This window comes from Melopsittacus undulatus, chromosome 4 (assembly GCF_012275295.1).
Source record: "Melopsittacus undulatus isolate bMelUnd1 chromosome 4, bMelUnd1.mat.Z, whole genome shotgun sequence".
Classification (NCBI taxonomy): Eukaryota; Metazoa; Chordata; class Aves; order Psittaciformes; family Psittaculidae; genus Melopsittacus; species Melopsittacus undulatus.
Genome location: NC_047530.1, coordinates 28,074,531 through 28,100,319, shown reverse-complemented (window position 1 = coordinate 28,100,319; position 25,789 = coordinate 28,074,531). Strand labels below are relative to the sequence as shown.

At 43.1% G+C, this 25,789-nt stretch overlaps 1 protein-coding gene across 1 annotated transcript in view; it reads right to left on the bottom strand.

Annotated features, from left to right (window-relative positions):
- Window positions 1–2,197: 2,197 nt before the first annotated feature.
- Window positions 2,198–25,789, bottom strand: part of PRIMA1 (proline rich membrane anchor 1) — a 45,114-nt gene continuing 21,522 nt past the window's right edge. Inside the window, exons 3-4 of the mRNA XM_034062410.1 lie at window positions 20,031–20,160; window positions 2,198–2,632 (exon numbers count right to left, since the gene is read on the bottom strand). Of these exons, the coding sequence (XP_033918301.1) occupies window positions 2,533–2,632; window positions 20,031–20,160 (230 nt within the window). The 3' untranslated portion in view covers window positions 2,198–2,532. The remainder of the gene's footprint in view (window positions 2,633–20,030; window positions 20,161–25,789) is intronic.

Sequence of the window (25,789 nt, the reverse complement as noted above, 5' to 3'; positions counted from 1 at the left end):
CCTGGGGTGGGTGTTTTTGTGTTATGTCATGCTCCAGAGTTTTCTCTAGAGGGAACATTTTGCCATTGACAAAACTGAAAATCAGACAGTGTCCGTGACCATCTCTTTAGATCGTTTCTTGCAAAAACAGACATATTTTGATAGACATAATAAGCTACAAATCCTTTTGTGATTTTGGCCTTACAGAACATGCCTTTAAAGCTGTATTAGGAAATAATTAAAATCAACAACCTTTAGGAGAAAGTGCTAATCCTGAGCGTATCATGCTAAACTCATCTGCACTCATACTTTACTCTCAGCTAAACATGCAACCAGTCTCAAACTATGCCATGTTTAGGCAGAAACAACTGCAGTAAAAAATAGAAAGGCAAACGTAAGTAACTACAACAAAATAAATGTTATAGTTTAAAATATATTCCTGAAATATACTTGTGATATTTTTGTTATAGTATTTAGGGACTTAGTTCTTTAAGCAATTAACATTTGGGATACTAGACTCGTAGTGTAAATTCTGTCATTTTAAACCCACTTGGGATCTAAAAACATATCACTGTGTCTTGTGCAAGCACACAACATGAGTATGGCAGGGAATGATCATACACTTGGGCAAAGGGCTACTTACTCCCTTTCACTTTTGTAATTTCATTCACTTCTCAAGAAAGTCTAATCTTTAAAAAATAATTTTATGTAGCTAAACTTTTACATAGTGATGACAGACTAAAAAGCTAACTTAATAACTCCATAAATTCCTCAACAGCAGTATATAGCAGCATTTCATTTTATCATTGAAAAGATACTTATATTTACATACACCCTATTGTTCAATAGGTAATAGAAAACTACAGATGGGCCTGAGCTGAAACTGCTGATTTGAACATCCTGGAGCTATACTGGGGAAGGTCTGCAGAACATCGTCTTTCTCTACCATCAGGCCAAGCCCTACATCCCAAACCAACCCTACAGACCAACCACAGACAGGAATGCATTAAAAATTGAAGTCTGGTTTCTGCAGTTCAGGCACATCCTTATATAAAACTGAAAGTATCGGTGTGTTGCAGTACTGAGGGATGTGATGGCCAGGGCACAGCCACATCCTGCAGTGAGACTGGTTCGGCCCCTGGGAGTTACTCACAGACATGGAGACTGAGTAGTATTGAAGCTTAATGTCCAGACAAGAAGCCAGAGTGGAAATCTGTCTTTCACTGCATCACTACTTTCAGCACAGAGGTAAATGGAGACATAGACATGGAGGTGTGACAAAAAGGAAAGTTTTCAGGAGGTGTGGAAAGACAAGCATCTCGGCTAGTCTCACTGCCTTTATCTTAAGGGTTATTTACTGAGTCTAACCTGAGATCTTATGTGAAATGAACTTGGGTGGATTCAGTTTTGCTTTAAGTAGTCTGCAATCCACATCATGGAAAGTAGAACACGAAGCTATTACACTGAATTTGGCACGACTGGCAGTCTCTGCACAGGGGACTCAGAGACTGAGTTAACATGGGCACAACCAGCTTATCAGACCCTCAAAAGTGGTCCTCCAAGGCAGAACTACAATGTCCTCAGTGGGTCAGTTCAGGAGACTCAATACTTTCAGGAAACAACACTAATCAGTGGATGAAGAAGACTTGAAAGCACTGCTAGTCCTTTCAACACAATCCTGCCCAAATGCTCATGTCAAGATGTAAACAACTTTCCTGTAGGTGTTTCCCTGGGGAATCAGCATGATGCAAACACAGAGAAATATGTAGAACTTCACAAAGGAAAACTTTTTTAAAGATAAAAAATGTGATGCAAAAATAGAGGATGATTATGAAGCAATAACGTTCAAAGCACCATTTAATAATATCTCTCTTTCCATAGCAATGCTAACTGCTAAAATCTTACATTTTGATTTCTTTTGCCTGCAAAGTCTTCAGCCATGGAAACTGCATAGTCATCACACTGCAGATCAATTTCCTGGGGTAAGTCACAAGTTCATGCAATTTTTGGTTGCTCAATGTCTTTACAGTAACCTTTGTTCCCTTTTTAATAATGAAATAATAAGAATGATAAGGATGAATTATAAGCGTACAAAATTGCACAGGCTGGAGAAACATGTAGGTGACACCGCACACCCTTGGCCCTCAGACCCATTTATAATAACCTGCTGTCACACTGGCAGACCATGTTCTCTTCAAAAGACCCTATCTCAGCAGCTTTTTTTGGACACTCAATTCACACTGAAAAGTGGGGGGAAGAGAAGAAGAAGCATGAAGCATTGTGACGTAGCTTTCACGAGATGCAGCATGCAATGCTTATGCCTTTGTGAGGTCTTTTCTCCAGGCAGCCTGGATGGGCAAGTTTATCCTCCCTTTGGAGAAGCAACACGCCTGTAGAGCAGCCTGCTTCTGAATCACTGATGCGTGCACTATTTCTGAAGTGAAGACCTTGGCCACAGAACTCCATTCGTTGCCTTATTTCACCCACCTTGCATACTCCGAGTGTGTGCTTTGAAAGTTTACCACCTCCTGTGCCTCGGTGGGGTTTTGGGGATTATACAACAGCATTGTTATCAACTGTTTTGTTGTTTTGAGATGAGGTCATTGCATATTCAGCCTGACTGGTTCCGTTCTCTTCTTTTCTCATTGGTTTCCTTCGGTGATCCCAGGTTCAGTGATGTATAGGCAAGGTTGTGGGGAGAAGAAAGGACAGAGATAAACATCTTCTTTGTCAATACAGATTGAAAGCAAGGACATATCATAATACTGAACTTTTCCTGTCTATTTTTCCCTTTCTGAACAAAGGCCAAACCAGCAGTTCAAGTTTGTCAAGCCTCAGTGCCTACCTGGAAAGTGAGATGTTTGGTCCTAAAGCCTTATGGTGGGTAGCTGGTCACCCTGTGCTAGTCTGTGTACAGATATAGGTGTGCATGTTGCATGAGATGAATGCTGCTGGAAGGAGAGCCTTCCACCACCACCTTCATCTCTGGGGTAGACACTGGGGTGCTAGGTCAGGCTCTGCCTTTGGGCAGTCCTGGGCCTTTCTCCTCAAAGAGCCAGATCATTCAAACTGAGATGATGACCAGTTATGTTCACTGAGGACCCAACTCACTTACCAGTCATCATAAAATCATTGTGTTTGATCGCTAGAAGAGCACTCATCTGACCAGTGTAGATATGTAAAACTGTGGTGACCATCCCAGATTACTTTTACAGTCAATGGAGAGAAACAAGTATTTTTAAAACACAGTTCAGAACAGCCTAAAGCGGATACCCAAAATAAGTCAGGTGCTTTGCTCCCAAGGCATTTGTGTTTCTCTGTATTGTCTGTGAAGAAAGGCTAGTTTGCTAGCCCGGATACATATGTCCATGTTCTAGGTGTCCAAGTTAGTGACTGAAACATGGCACCTGCTGTAATTTACCAGCCCCCCCAGTAACAACCACCTTTTTAATTTTGTTTGGTGGCCACTGATGCTAACTGTGAGACAGTTCAGGGAATGGCCAGCAAGTACACAAAACTAACATGCATCTGCACATCATGGAGGAAAATAATCTTATTTGTGATTTTAACATGACACTGACAAGGGAGACCTGAGCATAATTTTCCTAAAAGACCATGTTACATCATGTAGGTGTTTCCCCACAACTTCTCAAAAGACCCTTATTTAAAGCTTAAGCTTTAAACATAGGAGGAGGAAAAAGCTTTGTGCTTTCCCTACAGTATTGCAGACATTAGTGCCTTGAGTTTAAGGAACTTCTGAGAGCAAAAATTACAGACAAATGTAATACAACAATCAGTCCGTGCTATTATTCTTGACATCATTTAACAAAACAACAATTAATAAAAAATGGTTAATGACATTAAATTTCAGCAAAGTATTAATGAAAGATTTATGGAGAATTAAAGGAAGATAAATTTGCTTTGCTTGTTATCTCGAATGAAACACTTCTGATTGTGATATGTATGTGTCTTTCCATCTTGTAAGAGTTAAGGTTTGTTAATATTAGCCATGACTCCAGCTGTTAGAGAATGGAGATGAAAGGAAGGGGGACTAAGAATTGTTGAGACTAAGGGTTTGTTGAACCATTTTTCAGCCATTAACATGCTGTGCCAGCCTGTATCTGTCACAAGGTCCTGTGCCTGTCTTTTGTGACATTGTAAAGCAACCATCCACTCTGCCATAACCCTGACAAGAGGAATGGAGAATCTGATGGCAATACTTATCTTATTCTTTTCAGTTCAGTTTTCTTTCCCTGTCTAGGTTTCTTCTTCTTTCTTCATGTTAAAAATGTCTCCTCTCATTTTTATCTATGTTTTTCCTTTTTTCTAGAACTGATTCCAAGATCAACTTTATTTTCTCCTGAAAATCTTGTTTTCCTTTCCTCCCCCTTTTTTGTTTCAGCTTCTCTTCCCCAAGACTTGCCATTTGCTCTTTCCCTTCTCCAGGCTGGTCTCCCACCACAGACATAGGCAGTTTGTACACTCTCCCAGGCACAGCTACAGGTTGGGCAAAAAGGAAATTCAGGGCAGCCCTGCAGAGAAGGACTTGGGGGTGTTGGTCAATGAGAAAATGAACATGAGCCGGCTTCAGTGTGTGCTTACACCCAAGAAAGCCAACTTTATCCTGGGCTGCATCAAAAGAAGCGTGACCAGCAGGTCAAAGGAGGTGATCCTGCCCCTCTACCCTGCTCTTGTGAGACCTCTCTTGGAGTATTGTGTTCAGTTCTGGTGCCCTCAACATAAAAAGGACATGGAACTATTGGAACAAGTCCAGAGGAGGGCCACGAGGATGATCATGGGACTGGAGCATCTCCCGTATGAAGACAGGCTGAGAAAGTTGGGGCTGTTCAGCCTGGAGAAGAGAAGGCTGCGTGGAGACCTCATAGCAGCCTTCCAGTATCTCAAGGGGGCCTACAGGGATGTTGGGGAGGGACTCTTCATTAGGGACTGTAGTGATAGGACAAGGGGTAACAGGTTGAAACTTAAACAGCAGAGGTTTAGATTGGATATAAGGAAGAAATTCTTTACTGTGAGGGTAGTGAGGTACTGGAATGGGTTGCCCAGGGAGGTAGTGAATGCTCCATCCCTGGCAGTGTTCAAGACCAGGTTGGATGAAGCCTTGGGTGATATGGTCTAGTGTGAGGTGTCCCTGCCCATGGCAGGGGGGTTGGAACTAGATGATCTTAAGGTCCTTTCCAACCCTAACTATTCTATGATTCTGTTCTATAAGATGGTGAGACCTATCTGCAGACACTGGCAGAGACTGCTGGTACTACTACACCAGGGGCATAACAGGCTTTGGAAGCATGGCTTGGGAGACTTGTATGCACCTGTCACAGTGATTAAAATTGACCTATATATTTAAAAATACAAAGTCATTTTGGCCTGCTGTGATTTTTCAACTGCCCTTCTGCATTAGGGCAGTAGCTCTTTTTTGTACCACTAGCACTGTGTGTCACTAACTCTTTTTTACCTCAAATTTCATTGATTGTTGATATCCAAACATGCAAGTTTTCATCTTACACACCAAGGGGAAAGCTTTTATCTCATTTTCTGCCTGATGAGTTAGATTATGCATGATCTTCCTACGTGCAATATTCCAAGCGCCCTTTCAGATGAAGTGCTATAGCCATGTATTTATGCATTTCCATTCCAGGGTTGCTCCTCACTTGTAAAAGGGATGCTTCAAATTAGTGAAAGAATGAGTAGGGAACTATTCATATCTGACATACTTACTTGGTGGCAGGTGAAACTTGTTTGCTAACAAGTGCTTTGCATTGCTTTACAGTATGATTTGCTACACATTGTGCTTTGATGTTTATCAAACAAACTGGTGCGCTCTTCGTGCCAAACATCTGCGAACGAAAGGAACATGCAACTCTGTACAGCTTAGTACACGCCTGAAATCATGCGTCAGAGTCCATAATGACCTCTCCACCATGCATGCATTAATTTGCATGAGTCCTAAAATCAAGAAAGCATTAAACTACCATTTAATAGCATATTTCACATGTCAAACTTAAATTTCAAATGAGGTTCTGATCGCATTATAAATCTTATATATGAAATAAATTCATATTGGCTTGTACCGGTTCTCTGCAGAGTCCTGTGTAAAGGTGAACATAACCATGCACATTCAAATATAATTTGTATGTTCTGTCTTTAGAAAACTTCCAAGAGGAAACACAGGTTTTGACCCTTCATCATGTCTAGTAACAAAACTCTACATATTCCACAAAATGCTCCCTGACAGCTTTGGCTACTGGTGTAAGATTGGTGTAGACCTGTCTGTAAGGTAGCTGTGTGATAAAGTACTGGGGGAGGGTTTCCCCTCATGTTTCACTTGCACACACAAGAAAATCTCTCTATATTTCAAATCTCTCTATATATTCAAACAGAAGATGACCAGACTTTTCATTTAAACAGGACTTTATTATGCCTTGCTAATTATAGGCTTATTGAAGCTTTGAAGAGAATAAGACCATCGAGCATCACTGCAGCTTGCCTGCCCCCCCGCCCCGCATCAGTGGTGGCATGGGCTAGGTCACGTGTGTGCCTGCTGATCCCTCGGACAAAGTGGCAGAAGGGAAGAGACAAATCAGAAAATCAGAGAGCTGAAGATGTATTGTTTGTATGTGCAATGACTTCAAAGCTATTCTCCGTTATCAGTGACTATTTCATCACCTATTAACACATAAAAATTAGTAATTTTCATAGAATCATAGAATAGTTTGGGTTGGAAGGGACCTTAAAGATTATCTAGTTCCATCTCCAGTGCCACAGGCAGGGATACTTTCCACTAAACCAGGTTGCTCAAAGCCCCATCCAACCTGGCCTTGCACATTTCCAGGGATGGGGCAGCCACAACATTTTTGTGAAGCATTTTTTCCTTACAACTAATCTAAATCTACCTTCTTCCAGTTTAAAGCCATTACCCCTTAGCCTATCTCTATGTGCACTCGTAAAAAGTCTCTCTACAGCTTTCTTGTAGGCTCCTCTGGGTACTACCCTTTGGGTAGCAAAAGGCTAGTATAAGGTCTCCTGGAGCCTTCTCTTCTCCAGGCTGAACAGCCTCAGCTCTCTCAGCCTGTCTTCACTGGACATGTTTATTTTCTATAAACGTGGGTTTCATGCAACATGCTGATTAGCTTCATAGGATTGGTCTGTCTTGATGTGCCTCCAGCACACAGCAGAAATAGCCAAGCTAGCCATATACCAGTAGAGATCCATCTGCAACAGCATCTTCCTGGGTTACAAAAGTTGCCCAAGAAACACGGTAAGTATCTGTAAGTCTATTTTCACTCAGCTTCATCTCCTAAGCTTTGATGCTAGCAGTACCTGTGGGAGCTATGTTTAGAGCTCTTGGCTAGACTTCACTGCTGGAAGCCCAGAAGAGATGATATGTGGGCTACAGTCACACTTCAAAAACATCCTTATTTAGCAGATACGGTGAAGGAATGGAAGAATGAATTCTGTAATGTTATTCAGTAACTAGACTATCTCTCCAAATAACCTGAATGTTTATAAGAACATAGAGAATGTGAATGGAGGCTGTTTGCATCTCAGTACTGGGGAGGTTCATCAAACATCTGTTTGATTCATGCTGGCCACCAGCCATTGGAGGTGAATCAGTTCCTGTGACAGCATCTGGTGGGAGAAGCAAACTTACTTTCTAAGACTGGTTTGTGAACAGGACCCCTGCTACAGGGGCTCAGTGCACTAACAACAATTGCCTTTTGCGACACAGATTTCATGTAGCTGCTCACAACAAGCCTTGCCTAATTACTAACCTGGGCTGGACAGTCTGGTGCTATGGCCCAGACATATGGGACTCATGTTAAAGAAGGACATTTCTCTGGGAGACTTTTCAGTTTCATGGAAAGAGAGTCACATTCTAACTTCCCCCTTTGACTGTGTATCTATCTAAAGGGAGGATCTGGCCTGTTCAGATTGCAAGTAATTACAGTAGATTGCTGAGCCACATGAGAAATTTAAGAAGTGGGGTTTAGTCTTCATTTATTGTCAGCAGTGGAAAGTCAGAGCAATTCCACAGACTTTGCTGGATTTCAGGAGGATTTGTTCTTATGTTACAGAGGAAAACACATCCTGAGAGACTAAGGTGATGCAATCACATTTCCTATTAAGTCTTCAATTAACCTGACTTCAGAATTATGCTCCTACACAAAAACAACCTTAAGGAGAAGTAGCTTTATTATTAGGACACTGGTCTATTAACTGTCATAATTGATAAAAGTACTTTTAGTGACCCCTCACATTACAACCCATTCTTTGCATTCCCTATATTAAGCTTTAAAAGGTTTTATTGACTGAAGGGATATTACAGCTGCCATTATCTGTCGGGAGCTCTCAGCGTGGAACACACTGTCAATATGGTTTTATGACAAAAAAAAAATGAATGGGCCTAATGTAAAAAATGAGATCATGTTACCAGCCTTCCACCCTGGAAAAAAGCCTCTAAATGGGAAAAAAAAGACATTACATGCATGGACTGAAGGCACCCTGTTTTGAGCAAAGCCAAAACATGACTGGAGGGTGGCCATGTCCGTGCACTGGCAGTGCCCTTTGGGGGTGAGCTGGGCACACTCCTGCTCCTCAAAGGCCTGTCCTGCCACAGAGCAGTGGTATGCAGCTAAACTGAGAAAGTTGGGGCAGTTAGTTGCAGCTAAGGTATGTTCACAGAGCTCAGCTCATGCTGAGCAAAGCAAAAACAGTCTGGGTTTCTCAATGTATGTGTAGCGCCCAGATAACTGGGATTATATGTAACTCTACTGCATTAGGTATGATCTGTCCTAGCACATCTATAATTTACAAAGAGTACACAGGTCAAATTTCTGTCCTAATTTCTTGTAGAAAGCAATAAGCAAGCTTGAAAAACCCAGTACAATGAAAAGAAAGAGGGGATGGGATTGATCTTGGGGAACTCCAGCAAGGGAATTTGAAAGGAAGAAATAGGATGAACCCAGAGGTAAATTTAGGCTGGAGATGCAGAAAAGTTTCTTTTACTCTCAGAAGAATAACGGTTTGAACTGAGACTGCTGGAAGAGGGAAAAATGAGAGGGAAAACTATACAGCTTCAAGAAGGACACTGATATGTTTATGGAAAGGATCAAATGCCACAGTGCCCACAATACTGGGGGACAGACAGGGTAACCCAAGTGCCTTGTTCCAGTTCCATGTTATTCAGACGTCTTGGCTGCCATACTGAAATATCAAAGATGGAATGCCAACTGCTTCAGGGAACTTAAACAACCAGTGTAACAGGAGAAATCTGTTCACTGAACTTCAGGTACAGCCTCAGTTTCCCTGGGATTGATTCTCAGTGAACAAGGAAATACCTGTGGTCATAGCTGGACACAGGGTGTGTTGCTCTGCTATGGCAACTGGGTCTGGATGGTGGCAAGGAATGGGTAACTGCTGATAATGATAGCAGTATACTCTCCTACTTTCCCCCCCCTGCCATTTTGTGCAGATCAGAAGTAGAAAGAAAATACCATGTCCTGGAGCCCTTCTGTGAACATAGAATCATAGATTAGTTAGGGTTGGAAAGGACCTCAAGATCATACAGTTCCAGCCTCCCTGCCATGGGCAGGGACACCTCACACTAGGCCATATCACCCAAGGCTTCATCCAACCTGGCCTTGAACACTGCCAGGGATGGAGCATTCACATCTCCCTGGGCAACCCATTACAGTACCTCACCACCCTAACAGTAAAGAATTTCTTCCTTATATCCAATGTAAACATCCCCTGTTTAAGTTTCAACCTGTTACCCCTTGTCCTATCACTACAGTCCCTAATGAAGAGTCCCTCCCCAGCATCCCTGTAGGCCCCCTTCAGATACTGGAAGGCTGCTATGAGGTCTCCCCGCAGCCTTCTCTTCTCCAGGCTGAACAGCCCCAACTTTCTCAGCCTGTCTTCCTACGGGAGGTGCTCCAGTCCCCTGATCATCCTCGTAGCCCTCCTCTGGACTTGTTCCAACAGTTCCATGTCCATCCTCCAGACAAGAGCAGACTGGATGTACTACTGCAGTAGTGGCATTATGCATCTGACTAAATCAAAGTCATGGAGCTTGTGTAATGCTGAACAACAATTTAAGGCTGCCCCCAAGGTGGACTCTGCACAACCCCTGGGCTTTTGTGCCATGAGTTGAATGAATATGCAAGTCTGAGCTTTCATTTCTGCACACATGTGGCACACACAAAAGTGAGACATGCACATTCTCACAGGTGTTGGCATGAAGGCATCAAACACTCTGCATATGTGCCACTTAGAAATACAAAACTACCAGTGGAATCCCAAACAGAGACCTTTCTCTTAGTCCTTTATAATTCTCCAGTCCTTCTGAAACAGGCTGAACAACACCTATCACTACTCAGTGCTTTTTACCTTCAAAGTGCTTGACAAACATGTATTAAGACATCTGGAGAAACGTGGCTTTCAAGTGCCCAGCTGTACCAATCCTGATCAATACCTTGCTTTTTTTATACAGACAACACATCTGAACATACACATTGAACAAGACATGATAACTACCTACCTGCTTCTGCTCAGCTACAGTGAGGCCAGTAAGACATATATAAACTATTTACCTGGGTTCCTAACTAGCAGTTATCTTTGCAAAAAATATATTAACATTGTATGGAAAAGTAGAGGTAGGAAAAGGTGCAGGAATACCATGCCTATAAATTGGCTGGCTGTTGATGTCCTGTGCTCAAGATTAGTGTGAGCAGTAGTGCTGGAAAATGTGGGGTTGGAATAATAAGAGGCAGGGAGACAAGATGAGCAAGCACTGCTCGTCATTGCTCTCTTGCTGTCTCAGAAGGACAGTATGTCTCTCACCAGCCAAGTGACTGTAGATATTGCCATTTTAGGCAATGGACTTTTCCATCCCCCAAACACAAAGTTGATCTGTGCTACTTTGTGCGCAGATTTTTTGCTGAATGTAGGTAACTACCTTGCTGTTTCTTCCCTCGCAAACATCGCAATAAACTGAATGACAGACGATCCCTGCAGAACAAGGCTATTGCTGTTTCACAGAATCATTTAAACAGAATTTCACAAAATTATTTACATAGTTATAATTAACTTCTGCGTAGATGAACCAACATTTCTGCAATTTTCTGGCAAAGAAACGTCTTTAACAGAAGTGTCTGCAATACAAACAAATGTAAAGAGCTGAGAAGAAAATAAAAACTTGTAAAATGAGCTGATCTTTGCAACAATCTAGCTCACTCTGTGTTTGAGGCAATCTGTCTCTGCCACCTCCTACAGTAAGACCACTAATTTCCAAGCTTCTGACCTCACTCACAAAGAAGAGTCTGCAGAGCCAGACCCTGCTCTTTGCAAGATAAATGCAAACCTAGCTAAGTGAACAGCATAGGGTGGTCACAGATTTCCCATGCTCTAGACGTGCAAATGGGACAAATCCATACAGAGGCAGAGCACTCAGCAAGTCAGACACCTTGATGTCTACACAAAGACTTGGTTTTGTGCAGTTTAGGACTGTTTGGCTTTAGAGACCAATTGTCTTTATGGGAGTGATTTTGGGAGCGATTTTGGGAGCAATTGGCTTTAGACAATTGCAACTGCACAATTTCTGAGGAGGGACTTCAGTTCAGCTTGCTTCCCAGAACTCAAGAGCAACTGAAGGGAAGAACCAGGTTAGCCTGCAGTTCCCCCTGCTTGGGTGCGTTAACATCTTTCAAACGGTTTCATGCTACTGTCTCTAGAAGCAGACACCAAAGGTGGCACCATTTCTCTGCCTCCTTGAATAGCCTCTTTTTAAAGGCCAGAATAAGGAATGACCCTGTTTTCCCACAATTGCCCTGCACACAGCTAGGATCACACCCTACACATCAGACCCTGTTAGTGCTTCACTCCATTACCTGGCACTAGCTTAAGGAATGGATGTCATGATGCCCATCTCCACAAACGTTGACATGGACATTTAGCCAACAACTCTCCAAGACAGACAAATCAGAGCATCAAAGGTGCTGAATGCCTTCTTTGCCTCTGTCTTTACTCCTGCAGACTTTCCACGGGTGCCCCAGATTCCTATAGCCCCAGAAGGAGTCAGGACAAAGGAGGAGTTCACTTTGGTAGATGAGGATTGGGTTAGGGATCAGCTATGCAAACTGGACATCTATAAATTGATGGATCCGGATGGAATACACCCACAGGTGCTGAGGGAGCTGACGGAGGTCATTGCTAGGCCACTCTCAGTCATCTTTGGTAAACTGTGGGAAACGGGAGAGATGCCTGAGGATTGGAGGATGGCAAATGTCACACCAGTCTATAAGAAGGGCAAGAAAGAGGACCCGGGTAATTATAGACCGGTCAGCCTTACCTCCATCCCTGGTGAGGTGATAGAACAACTTATTCTTGACTCCATCTCTACGCATATCAAGGATGAAGGGGTCATTAAGAACAGCCAACATGTTTTTATGAGGGGGAAGTCATGTTTGACCAACCTTATAGCCTTCTATGAGGAAGTAACTAGGTGGAGGGATGATGGCAGAGCGGTAGATGTGTTTTTTCTTGATTTCAGTAAGGCATTTGATACTGTCTCCCACAGCATCCTCATAGATAAGCTAAGGAAATGTGGGCTTGGTGATCAGGTAGTGAGGTGGATCAAGAACTGGTTGAAAGGAAGAAGGCAGAGAATTGTGGTCAATGGCACAGAATCTAGCTGGAGGTCTGTGACTAGTGGAGTCCCTCAGGGGTCGGTGCTGGGACCAGTGCTGTTTAATATTTTCATCAATGACCTGGATGAGGGAACTGAGTGTACCCTCAGCAAGTTCGCTGATGACACTAAACTGGGAGGAGTGGCTGACACACCAGAAGGCTGTGTTGCCATTCAGCGAGACCTGGACAGGCTGGAGAGTTGGGCGAGGAGAAACTTGATGAAATTCAACAAGGGCAAGTGTAGAGTCTTGCATCTGGGGAAGAACAACCCCATGTACCAGTACAGGTTGGGGGTTGACCTGCTGGAAAGTAGTGAAGGGGAAAGGGACCTGGGGGTCCTGGTGGATAGGAGGATGACCATGAGCCAGCAATGTGCCCTTGTGGCCAAGAAGGCAAATGGCATCCTAGGGTGCATTAGAAAGGGTGTGGTTAGTAGAGCAAGAGAGGTTCTCCTCCCCCTCTACTCTGCCTTGATGAGGCCGCGTCTGGAATATTGCATCCAGTTCTGGGCCCCTCAGTTCAAGAAGGACAGGGAATTGCTTGAAAGAGTCCAGCACAGAGCCACAAAGATGATTAAGGGAGTGTAACACCTCCCTTATGAGGAGAGGCTGAGGGAGCTGGGTCTCTTTAGCTTGGAGGAGACTGAGGGGTGACCTCATCAGTGTTTACGAATATGTAAAGGGTGGGTGTCAGGATGATGGAGCTAGGCTTTTTTCAGTGATACCCAGTGACAGGACAAGGGGCAATGGGTGTAAACTGGAGCATTGGAGGTTCCATGTGAACATCAGGAAGAACTTCGTTACTGCAAGAGTGACAGAGCACTGGAACAGGTTGCCCAGGGGGGTTGTGGAGTCTCCTACATTGGAGATATTCAAGGCCCACCTGGACAAGTTCCTGTGTGATGTACTCTAGGTTACCCTTCTCTTGCAGGGGGGTTGGACTAGATGATCTTTCGAGGTCCCTTCCAACCCTTGGGATTCTGTGATTCTCCAGCCCAGCCACACTGTAGGGAGTGGCCACATGCCTGCTGACAGAGGGGACACCAGAGTCAGAGTGAGCTAAGCATGTGGCAGAGCAGGACCACCCCTTCTCCTATCCAAACCTCTGCCCATGTAGACCTACTGTATGTCTCGCCTTCCTGGTAAGGCTCTCCTGAGCAGGGAGCTGTGTGCTGCTTAGCAACCCCAAAGCATGATAAATATTTAGCAGTAAGTATGGGGGGTGCACAAAAGGAAGGACAGAAGGAGCAGAAATCTGACCATGCAGCCTCACAAGTGGTGGCAGCACAGCTGCAATGGGCTGGAGTGTGGCTGCAAGTAATCCATGTGCACTAGAGGAGCATCAAAGCACTGCAAAGAGGCACCCTGTTTGCACCCTTTCACTCCCCAGACAGTGTGGCTGCATGGCAGCAAACAGCACAGCAAGGCAGTGGTGTGTGATTTGATCTCCCTTCACAGCAGTGGGGACCCATGAAACCAGCTCGTGAGGACAAGCTTCCCTGAGCCTTCCTTTATCTGAGGGCATGGAAAAGCTGAGATCTTGTTTGCACACCTTGTTCTGACTAATTATACAAAGGTGCGAAACTATGCACACAGATTACAGTGGGAAATAACACTGCCATGGGCAGATACCTCATTACCTCCGACTGACAGAAGGAAGCATGTCTGAGTGCAGCTCCTGCTGTTCCCTGAGCTCTGCTTTTCCCTTGGGTCTCTGCACACAGCACTTTTGGTCAGAGCCAAGCATCAAAGTCAAAATTGGTAGAAGCCATGAACTAGAAGAGCCAAGGGCAGGGCCAACCCAGGGCTGATGGCCAGAAGCATGCTGAAAGGTCCAGCGGGAAGGGGTACCTTCTGTGTGATCAAATTCAGGGCAATGTGGGGGTAATGAAGGAAATAAACCTCTGCAGAAAAGAAGAAAGGACAGAGACTGGGGAGCAATGGGTCATGGACACAGGGCTGAGAGGTGCACTGAACAGTCCCAGTCATCTTGAAGGTGGCTGAATGCATGTGATGGATAGGGAACTGACTGGTGCTTAGCTGCTCCACAGTTGGGTTTAGCTTCTTGTAACCTTGGGGAAGATCAGAATGAGTTTGGGCAGAGCCTGCCTGGCGCAGTGTGGGGCACACAGGAACTTCTGGGGCTTTCCTATACATTACTGGCTTTCTTGTTCTGCTCTTTGCTCCTGCAAATCCACTGTGTCCACTAAGCCCACTGGGAGATGCTTTTTCACTATTTTGAAGTTTGTCTTTCAACTGCCTTCAGTGACATTCTTAGGTCTTCCTGATGAAGACTGTATGCCCTTTTAAATGGCACTTCTTAGGGGTCGACCCCTTTTGCAGAGCTGAACTGGTTTGATGTCAACAAATTGCGCTAAAGATGCAAAGATCTGCCCCCACATACCTTCTTCTTCCTTTTGAGCACTGTGGGACACGCTCACCACAGCCCCACTCCCACTTACTGCCCTCCTTAAGAAAGCCTCAGTGTTTTCCCCTTGCAAGCATCTACCTCAGTTTGTTAAGCAAAACCAACTTCCGAAACTTTGTTCCTGCTATGGAAACTAGACCTTGCAGTATACAGTGTCCATAAATCATGCACTAATGCAAAGTACCCTAGAAAATACCTGAGCAATGAATTTTAAGACAGTTCAAATACGACTTGTTATTTCAGCACAATGTTTTCTTCCATTTAATTACTATCTGAAGGTAAACTCAGTGCCTATTCAAGGATATTCAATTTATGGTACCGTTCTCTCAGGCTCTGGGACACATACGAAACAGTGGCTTGACAAACAATGGTGAGTAAAAGCTATACATGTAAAACTTTGCTACCATCAGCCTGGTTTCTCTGCTGACTTAGCAAGAGGACTCTGTCAGCAAACCCTGTGGTACATCTGAGAGCAGAGGAATACATCCTACCTAAATTCCATCAGAGCCAAGGAGTCACATCCTTAGGCACAATGGACTGTTCATGAGTCATCTCAGACTGTGTGGATGTTCTGGAAATATTAAGTACAGGTTTTCCACATGCTGGAAAACCATCAGTAACACCTCTTGCCATGTTGCATAGCTGGGGCATCAGCTGGCATGGAGAACAGGAGGGTCAGTTTTGCTTTCCCCTTAGAGTTTTCAGAGATGGCTCTAGTATCTTAATTTATACAGGGAGCCAGGGATTTATTTTTCCCTTTTATGCAACTATGTTACTCCCCACATAAACACTAACAAACCATGAGCTGCAGAAATAGGATTCTATACTGCAGGTCCCTTTCCCCCCGATGTCAGTTGCTTATTTACCAAACAACTCTTGTTAATCCTCTTTACTGTGTTTACTTCCCACTTCCCTCCAGCCTTATTGTTTTACTCATTACTATTTTTATTATTATTTTATTATTCAGGTGCTTGGAGATGCTAAAAAAATCACTTCAGAAATAGCCATCTCCAGAACTGATTAAAGACCCTGATCTCCACTGACTGTTTTTGAGTCCACATTGATTTATATGAGATGAGTATTTGTTAGAGCTGCTGGCATTCACAGTGCACTTGCCCAAGTTCACAAACCATGTAATACTGCAATGATCCAGCTTTATCCTGTGTTAGTTTATGGACGCCCTGCTTTTACTTCTTGGTGACGGTCTTCCAGGGGAAGAGAAAGAATGGCAGGATTTTACAGATAGAGACATGGAAGAGAAATACCTGGAGGTATTCCAGATTTTGAGGCTGTTTTTCATCTGCTCCTGCTAGTATTACAGAAGTCACTGGTTGTGAGATCACTTTCCTTAACCATGAAATGAGCACAAAAGTTCCACTGCTTACAGTGGGTCTCAGCCTTAGCCAGTGATTAAGGCTGTTCTAGAAACCTGCAGATGTCAGACTGCAATTGCTGCTATGCTAAGTTCCAACCCTTAATTTTTTTCTAACATGCCATGGAAAAGTTTCTTGGGAGAAAATTTACATTTTTTTTTAAAAAAGGAAATACTCCTCTGTCGCCAAGACCAGAGAAAAGAGCTGTTTCTCCACGGCCAGACTGAGGGTGCTATTATGATGTGTGTAACCGTGCTGCAGCACAACACGGTGTCACATCCTATCTCTTCTGGTGCTTGATCTGTGCAGCAACACACACCGGTACCTGGTGTGTCAGTTATGCAGTGTCCAATACACATAGGAAATTTAGAGACTGATGTAAGAGCCTTTGAAGAATCACCCCATATGTATCTTCCCAATAGTTTAACCTGTCTAGTAGTTCCCTGAGGATTAAAGATGATTGGCACATTATGGTATTAGTTCCCTCAGGGATCAGAGAGGTCAAGTCCATCCACTGGAATGGAATTCAGAATTTCTTACAACCATTTAATACTGGGAGAACCTGAGTATTTTCAGGGGAGATGCAGAGATGGAGGTATCAGCATGCCTGCTTGGCTCTGGTAGTTATTTTATATGAAGAAGCACCGATCCTCTAGGTTGTATATTATCACAAAAACCCTTAATGCCTAAATTCAGAGATCTGCTGAAGTTTTAGTTTTTACGAGAGAAAACAAACGACCCACAAGAAACATTTTTTATACAGATTGAATAAAAATACTTCAAGGCCAGTCACTCCTTCTTTTCCTGCTACAGAAAAGCAGACATGAGAGAGTTTGATCGGGTCTCACCCGTCGAAACCAGTAAATGAGATTTTAACTTGAGCACAATAGGATTTTTCTTTTTCTTTCTACTTCAAATTTGATTCTCATGAAAGTGAGGGATTAATACAACAGATCCAAGCTCTCTGCGAATAAATCTCTGCCTGTATTTTCCTACTAAAATGTTTAACTCCTGCTACAGCCTACAACCAGGTGACTGCTGCTACTTCAGTCTTCAGCATCCCTTCGGGGGGGGGGGAAGAAGACAGATCTGTCAGAGATGATGCAATGACAGAGGTCCCAGTTCCAGGAGATGCACAGAACAAGTTTCTGACAGGATGACTGGAGACGCCAGCTGGTAGGGGTATGGGTGTGGAAAAGGACAGGGCAGAGCATGGAACCAGAGGCTGGGAATATGCTGGATGGGCCCTTGGCTTCAGCATCAACCAAATTAATCCCCTTACTCTTTCTCCAGCCACCACTGCCTTCCAGCAAAGAAGCAGAGAGAAGGACTGCTCACGCTAGCTAAAGCAAATTCAGCTCAACAATATGTAACAATACTCTGTGTTGAAGGCAGAGATGCTTCTCTTGTGAAGCATCTTACCTTATTTCCTAGCATTTACCAAACGATATCTTTTACAGTGGATCAAGGACCCTGAACTACTGGGGAATGCTGCTAGGAACTTCAGGGCATCCTTTCAGCAGAGCTGTTTCAGGACTCATTGATGAAACAGAATGCTCTAGTTACCCTGTATAAATATAATTAATAAGATTTTCCTTTATAGCTGTCCATCCCATATCTGAGCAGCTTTCAGCTTAGCATTTGTCAGCAGTGTGAATGTTAACAATAAGCATATGTAAGAGGAGTTTTCATTCTTCTCTGTACCTAATGCCTGTTTAAGCAGCTGACTTGTATGCTGATATTCACACCGTTGACAATGAGTATCTTCATGAAGTATCAGTATTATTCACCAACACAAAGCATGAGACTGTTATGTGAACTCCCAAACCCTTTTCAAGGCAGCTCTAAATTTGCTGTTTACATTTCTTTTCTATTCCTCCCATATACCAGCACCAGATATGACAAGAAATTCCTCACTAAGCACAAGTTTCCCTGAAGAATTACTGCTCCCATAGGTATATTTTGCAGCCTCGGCAGAAATCCACATTTTGGCAGTAGGAAGGTAAGTACAATAACTGGCTTTGAAACTAACAGAAACTAATAGAATTACACGTGGAATTGGACCAATCCCCTACGAGCAGCCAATGGTAGGATGTACAATGTAGGAACTACAAGTAAGAGACTTTGCACTGTGATACCAATCTAATAGACTCCAACTGCAGTCCTTCATAGATGATTTTTTACAAGTGCTGTCACTAGAGTGAAAGCTTTCCAAATCCTTAAAACTAAGAAGCATTCACTTTAGCTAAACTAGAACAGCAAAGATACTTATGTAAATTTAATAAGAAATCAAATACAGACTTCTGTCTTCTCATTTGAAGTTTTCCTTTTTTATGCTCTTGGATACATTATCCTTCAAATCCTGCATAAATTTTTCAGACAACTACAAAGCATGTGCAGTGCTCCATCACTGTGATATCCCCACTGAGGCTCATCAAAAATGTTGCAGTTTTTTCATGCAGATAACATTTTCCATGAAAGGTATTTTAATTTCTTTTCCTTTTTTTTTTAGTATCACTCAGAAATCACAAAATTGAAAAAAAATTTAGTCCAAGCTGCAATACATTTGTCACTGCAGTATCTCAGGAGAGTTATGGATTGTATATTACATACTCTACTGCAGCTGGGTCACCTGGGTGTACTAGCAGCTCCTGCGCAAGACACCATGAAGCCGTAACTGTAGGGTGTTGTAAGAGCCACACTGAAAACCATACAGGAGAAAAGAAACTCCCTCCATCCAGGATACAAATCCCAAGTTACTTTCTTCTCTAAATTGACACTTTGGACTTGCAGTTGGAATATTCATACAGAAACGTTAAAGTTTTGACTTCTTCCACCAGCAATACGAAATATTATTTAGATGAGGAAATTATTCCCACTCCCTTTTTTCTATGTAACTGAAGACAATACTTTTAACTGCTGGAGGCCTATGCAAGCACATCTATTGCAACGACAGTGAGCTGAAATGGTTACTACAACACCATGCTGTACATAGGCTTTATACTGGCTTTTACATTAAAAGAGACAGCTTTTGCATTTGATTCTCTAGATGAGGATTAGGAAGCAAGAATAAATGGGAAGTAGAGCCTCCAAATGAAAACCAACATAAATTATCCTAAAGTTTGAGTTAAAAGAACTTGCATCAATTTGAAATACTACAACTAGTGATGGGCCTGAGCCAAAAACCTCACATGTAAATTTTGAATACTTCCAGAAGTGGTAAAACAGTGTTTCCTACCTTTACACTTGGCCAAGCCAAAGCTATTGATATTCCACAGCAACCTGCATCAATTTGGCTTTGGGGAAGTTATTATTAATCTGAACATTGTGGCTATATCACATTATTAGTTTTCCTCCTCCTCATACCCGTGACTGTGCAGTGAACTTCACCATTTAAACAGGCAGGATATAGTACATAAAGTGACTTTCCAATGAAAACACACATTGACTATAGGACGTATTTCCCTTTAGGTGTCAGCCAAGCCTTGGATCAAGCTTTGTGGGGTTGCGTTGCCCTAACCACAGTAAAAGCATTTGGAGTCTTACCTTTTTATGGCTTTGTAGCAAATGATGACAACTACAAAGAGGAACACTAGTGTGGCACAGCATACTGCAATGATAATAACCAGGCCTGGCCACCAGGTCTCTTCAGTGGGACAAAAGGTAGTCTTGGGAGCTGTAAAAGAGTGTGGAAGAATATATGAGTTCTCCCAAATGAATAGTGTATAATCAGATACAGTCCAGTCACACATGCAATAGCACTAAGTCAGGGCCACAGACAGATACAAAGACATGCAAATATTTCACCTTTAAGATGCAGATTTTTTTCCTAAGCAATCAACTCCTCTGTTTGGTTCTAGCTGTCATGGTCCCCAGATGACCAAATTCTGTGTCAGTGCTGTCCACATCCTGGTGCTCAGCTTTGCTACCCATAGAAAATATCTTCTCCCTCTGCATTAGCTATCTCTTGCTGCATTGGATTTAGTTTTAGAAAAACGTGCTATGCTGATAAGGGCAGGCTTTCAAACTCCATTAGGGGAGCTTTATTGGGAGCCACAGCAGTGCCTACCCATCAGTATTGCAGCTGCTATCATTGTAACCCTGGAGCAAGGAAGGGGGATCTATTTTAAAAGAACGGGGATTTTATTACATTTATTAATTGCTTTTAGAGGACTATAGTTGACAAGCTTCTTGCTCATTACACTGTCTTTGAATTGTATGTCTAATATGTAGGAAATGTCTATGTAAGTACCACTCATATAAGCAATATTTTGCATTGAAAGGAACACTGGCAGTACTTGGTTAAAATATTTTCCTTCAGGGCCGTATTCCTTTTCCTGTGCTATGAGGGGAACACATTTCCTAAAGGATGGTGAGCAACAGCCAATGCCATGAGCAGTATCAGTGCATTGCAGAGGGAGAAGAGACCCCTACTGCAGTGTGTGCAATCACATAAACTCTAGAAGAATTTGGGTCAAGTTGCATAATGAATCATTCAATGGAAATGTCTAAATCTACATGTTCAGTTAAGCAGAGGAATTAAATATAGCAAAATATATCCTATATTCTGAACTTCTAGTTATACACATCACAAACAGCTACACAAGTTAAAATGTCTCAATAAAATATTATAATAAATAATTGGTGCTAAGCAGCATAGGTTTAGGAAAAAACATCTTGCCAAACTAAGTAGATATTTTCTGAGGAGATTACTGGTTTGGTAAATAGATGTATTGGTGCTGGTATGATAACTTTAGTCTTTGGTATGATATTCAACTTAATTCCACGTGATGTTGGGTTTATGAAACTATAGAGCTACACAGTGTAGCACACATAAACTGAGTCAGGCAACTGGTATGTCTCAAAATCTAACTACAAATGGAAAGTCACTGCTGAGAGAATGTGTTTTTTTTAAGAATGACTTCCTCTCCCCAAAACAGGGTGATGGGTACTCGTAGAGTTTGTAAATGACTGAGGAAAGGTGAATAGATTAGAAACAGGTAATTATTATCATTAAGGGTAACTATCCATTACAGTAGTGTATCAGCTCTGGTAGAGCATTTAACTGAAAAAATTATTTTAAGGTAGACTCTTCATTTTTCCTAAAATAAGTAAGTCTAAATTCAGCTAAAGAGATTGGACTCAGAGTAAGAATTATGTAAGTAAAGAAAATTCTGTCTTTGAAAGGTCCGCATGAGCATGATGTCTTTTTTCTCCTGGCCTTATAATGTATGAAGTACAACAGTTGGTTAGGTTTACTCTTAGAGGGCCAACACCTTCTCCTATTCCCAAAAGCACCAGGCCTAAATAAATACAATGCATAAACAGACCCATTTCAGACCTATAGCTGGTGGCTGGATCCAACTTAATAAAAACAAATTAATGAAAAAGTACTCTTAGAACAAAGGCATCCTGCAAACTATTTCAGCACCACAAAAATCTTACACGCTTGCTTGCTTTGACTAAATTTGTTTTGAAGGCTCAGCATAAAGATACAGCTCCAGTTCTAATGTTAGCAGGTATCTGTACACACATGGCTCTAGCCAGAAATGTGCATACCAGGAAAGATTAGCTCAGCTACAGAGGGTTTCCCTCAGTGCCCTGGCACAAAAATAGAGCAGAAAGGAGGTTCTCATAAAATGACATAAAATTACAAAGAAACTTCTGTTTTCTTTTTAGCAAATCTCAGAGTGGGTCACTCTCAAAATTGTCCTGAGCTTCCCAAGCCAAAAAACAGGGACGAAGCTGTTTTAATTTTCTAGATTAAGCACTATATCATAGAATCATAGAATAGTTAGGATTGGAAAGGACCTCAAGATCATCTAGTTCCAATCCCCCTGCCATGGGCAGGGACACCTCACACTAAACCATATCACCCAAGGCTTCATCCAACCTGGTCTTGAACACTGCCAGGGATGGAGCATTCACTACCTCCCTGGGCAACCCATTCCAGTACCTCACCACCCTAACAGTAAAGAATTTCTTTCTTATATCCAATCTAAACCTCTGCTGTTTAAGTTTCAACCTGTTACCCCTTGTCCTATCACTACAGTCCCTAATGAATAGTCCCTCCCCAGCATCCCTGTAGGCCCCCTTGAGATACTGGAAGGCTACTATGAGGTCTCCATGCAGCCTTCTCTTCTCCAGGCTGAACAGCCCCAACTTTCTCAGCCTGTCTTCATATGGGAGGTGCTCCAGTCCCCTGATCATCCTCGTGGGCCTCCTCTGGACTTGTTCCAACAGTTCCATGTCCTTTTTATGTTGAGGACACCAGAACTGAACACAATACTCCAAGTGAGGTCTCACGAGAGCAGAGTAGAGTGGCAGGATCACCTCATTTGACCTGCTGGCCATGCTCCTCTTGATGCAGCTCAGGATAAGGTTGGCTTTCTGGGCTGAGAGGGCACACTGAAGCCGGCTCATGTTCATTTTCTCATTGACCGACACCCCCAAGTCCTTCTCCGCAGGACTGCTCTGAATCTCTTCTCTGCCCAACCTGTAGCTGTGCCTGGGATTGCTCTGACCCAGGTGTAGGACCTTGCACTTGGCATGGTTAAACTTCATGAGGTTGGCATCAGCCCACTTCACAAGTGTGTCAAGGTCCCTCTGAATGGCATTCCTTCCCTCTAGCGTGTATGTTATAAAACCACACATACTTGTACTGCCTGCAACAGAATATAGAAACAGGAACTGGTATCCTTGGATATGCCCTCAGGTTATCTTTAGTAGTTGTGGCTGTACTTTATAAAGCTCAGATTTTGGAAATCTAGTACTCCTAACATTAATTTGGTCAAGGATATTACTTTCCATTGTGATATGGGTTGTAAACTAATTGCTCTGCATAGGAATGCTGGGCCATGAGAAAGTAACACCAAGTCTGTCAGGAGAGAGTAAGTGCTCCATCATGGGGGCTACTCTGGGATCAGTTGGTGCCTCTGTGTAGCCCTCAGCAGTGGTGCTGAGCCAGGGAGCCTGCATCAGGGCACCCCTTTCCACCGGCCTCCACTCATCCACCAGCCCAACAAAATACAGCAAAACAAAACAGAACAGAACAAAACAAACACAAACCAAACACAGGGCTGAGCTGGAAAATATCTAAGGGAGGCAGTGACCCATGCTCCCATGTGCAGTCCCAGGGGAGGTGTCTCTGGCTGAGGTCTGAGTGTGTCAACCCACTCACAGGCTCAGCTCCAAGCAGCTGGTGAGTGTGCACTGACGTGACATAGAAGGGTGACAGCGACCTCCCTCACCTCTCTAAAGCAACAGTAGCTTCATGCCTAAAAAAAGAAGAGTGCTTTCGAGATAAATCAAAACTGATTATTGTTTCCCCTCCTGCTTTTTTTCCTGTTCTTGCAGAAAGGTCAATGGTGCTGGCGTAATCATCTTTATAAGACATCTGCTTGTTTTTAATACTGTATACTCAACAACAGGCTAAGCCCTGCCATCTCTGTGCCTGCAGCACTCCTTTTGCTATTGTACGGCTGCCTGAATCAGCCATGCACTTTTAATTAGCATGCTAGAAAGCAAGACTGGATTTTATTTAAAGACAGGCTCGTATTCCAAGGGCCTCAAGTGTTTTATCAGTCTTGGTTAGAACTTAAAAGGAACTGGAGATGCAGGTTTCTATCAATCTCTACGTATGTCACATAGAGACCTGTTGGTCTGCTAGCTAGGGCAGGGTTCTAGTCTCCTCTTATTTGCTTTATTATTTTGATACATTCACATAATTTGCATGTAGGCATCTCTATTTGAGAGAATCCACTAGTTCCTATAGCCATTATGACACTGGGATGCAGGAATAAGTACAGAAAATGTGAAGAGGTTTAGATGTGATTTCAGATGTCAAGGTATATGGAAAGCCTTCCAGGACACTCCAGTTAAATATGGAGAGGGACTTTCAATCTGTTGCCGTTTGGGTCTCTTCACAGCAAGGTGTCCAAACCCCTGTGGAATAGAGGAGTCCAGTGAATCCCCTGAGTAATGTGAAATAACTTGGGTTCTGGGAGGAGAAACCCTACAGAAGAACAGCTGCACACAGACACCAAGGCTTGGATACTTACTCTATAAGCATTGTGTTGTGTAAAAGACAAGAAACAAGGAGAGCCTCCCTTATGTGCCCACATCTTTTTTGAGAAAGCTGATTTCAGTGCTGAGCCTGAGGTCACTTGTCTACTTTTATGCTAAGGCCCTTCACTCCTTGCAGCAGTGCACACTCACCCCAAAGTGAGTGCTGGTTAACTTAATGCTGATTAACTTAATTGTACATCAAAGTGAAGCTCTAGGCAGCCAATAAAAAAGGACCAACAGCTCAAGTGATGTAAACTAGTAGAAGTGCACCCAGCTACGACACCAGAGCCAACAGATAACCTTGTCCCAGCATCTGCATGATGACACTCACAAGCACTGCTCCAAATTTTGATGAAGGTCAGGAGCTCAATCCTCAAAGCCCTGGAAACTGTGGCTCTCTGAATGCAGGTTTTGTTATCTAACCCAGAGTGATGTGGAGAGATCTGTGAGTTAGTGTCAGCTCAACTGTCCCCTCTGCAGTATCTTGCCATGTAGGAAACACTACAGATGTATTTGTATGATCTATGTGGTAGGAATGTGCTGTGTGTACCCAAGGCAGCCAACAGTGAGAGGCAGTCAGCATGGGAAAAACAAATCCTTCAAAAGAACTTTCTAATGGAGTTTGTGGTACTGGTAGACCCTGATAGAAATATAGATCTTCAGCTGTTATTCTAAAAGACATTTCAGGAATAGGCAAAGCGTGATTTCCCTTGAACCGTACCCATTCACATTTGGATGTGAGGGCAAAATTTCCTGTGAGGATGTGGGACAGGAGGCTGATCAGGAGATGGAGGACCTTGGTGCCCCTCCCAGAGCAGAAAGCCATGCATACATGTATGCCATGCAGCATCTCCTCCGCTCTCCCCAGCCTCACACTTGCCCTGACACACAGGCCCTGGGAGGTTGTGTTGGCCAGAGGAAAACCTGAGTTCATATTCACATTGCATCCACAGCTACCCACAGAAGGCAGTGCTCAGGCTGGTGATCGGATACAAAGACTGGCTTACAGAAGGAAGGACTGCCACCTTCCACTGACAGATGAAGAGACTCGTCTAACCATGTCAGGTTTCTGCATGCTGTCAGAGGAACTCCCTAGTGTTTGTATATATATATATGTATATATATAAACACCATATGTATACATACATATATACATACACATACATAGAATCATAGACCCGTTAGGGTTGGAAAGGACTTTAAGATCATCAAGTTCCAACCTCCCTGACATGGGCAGG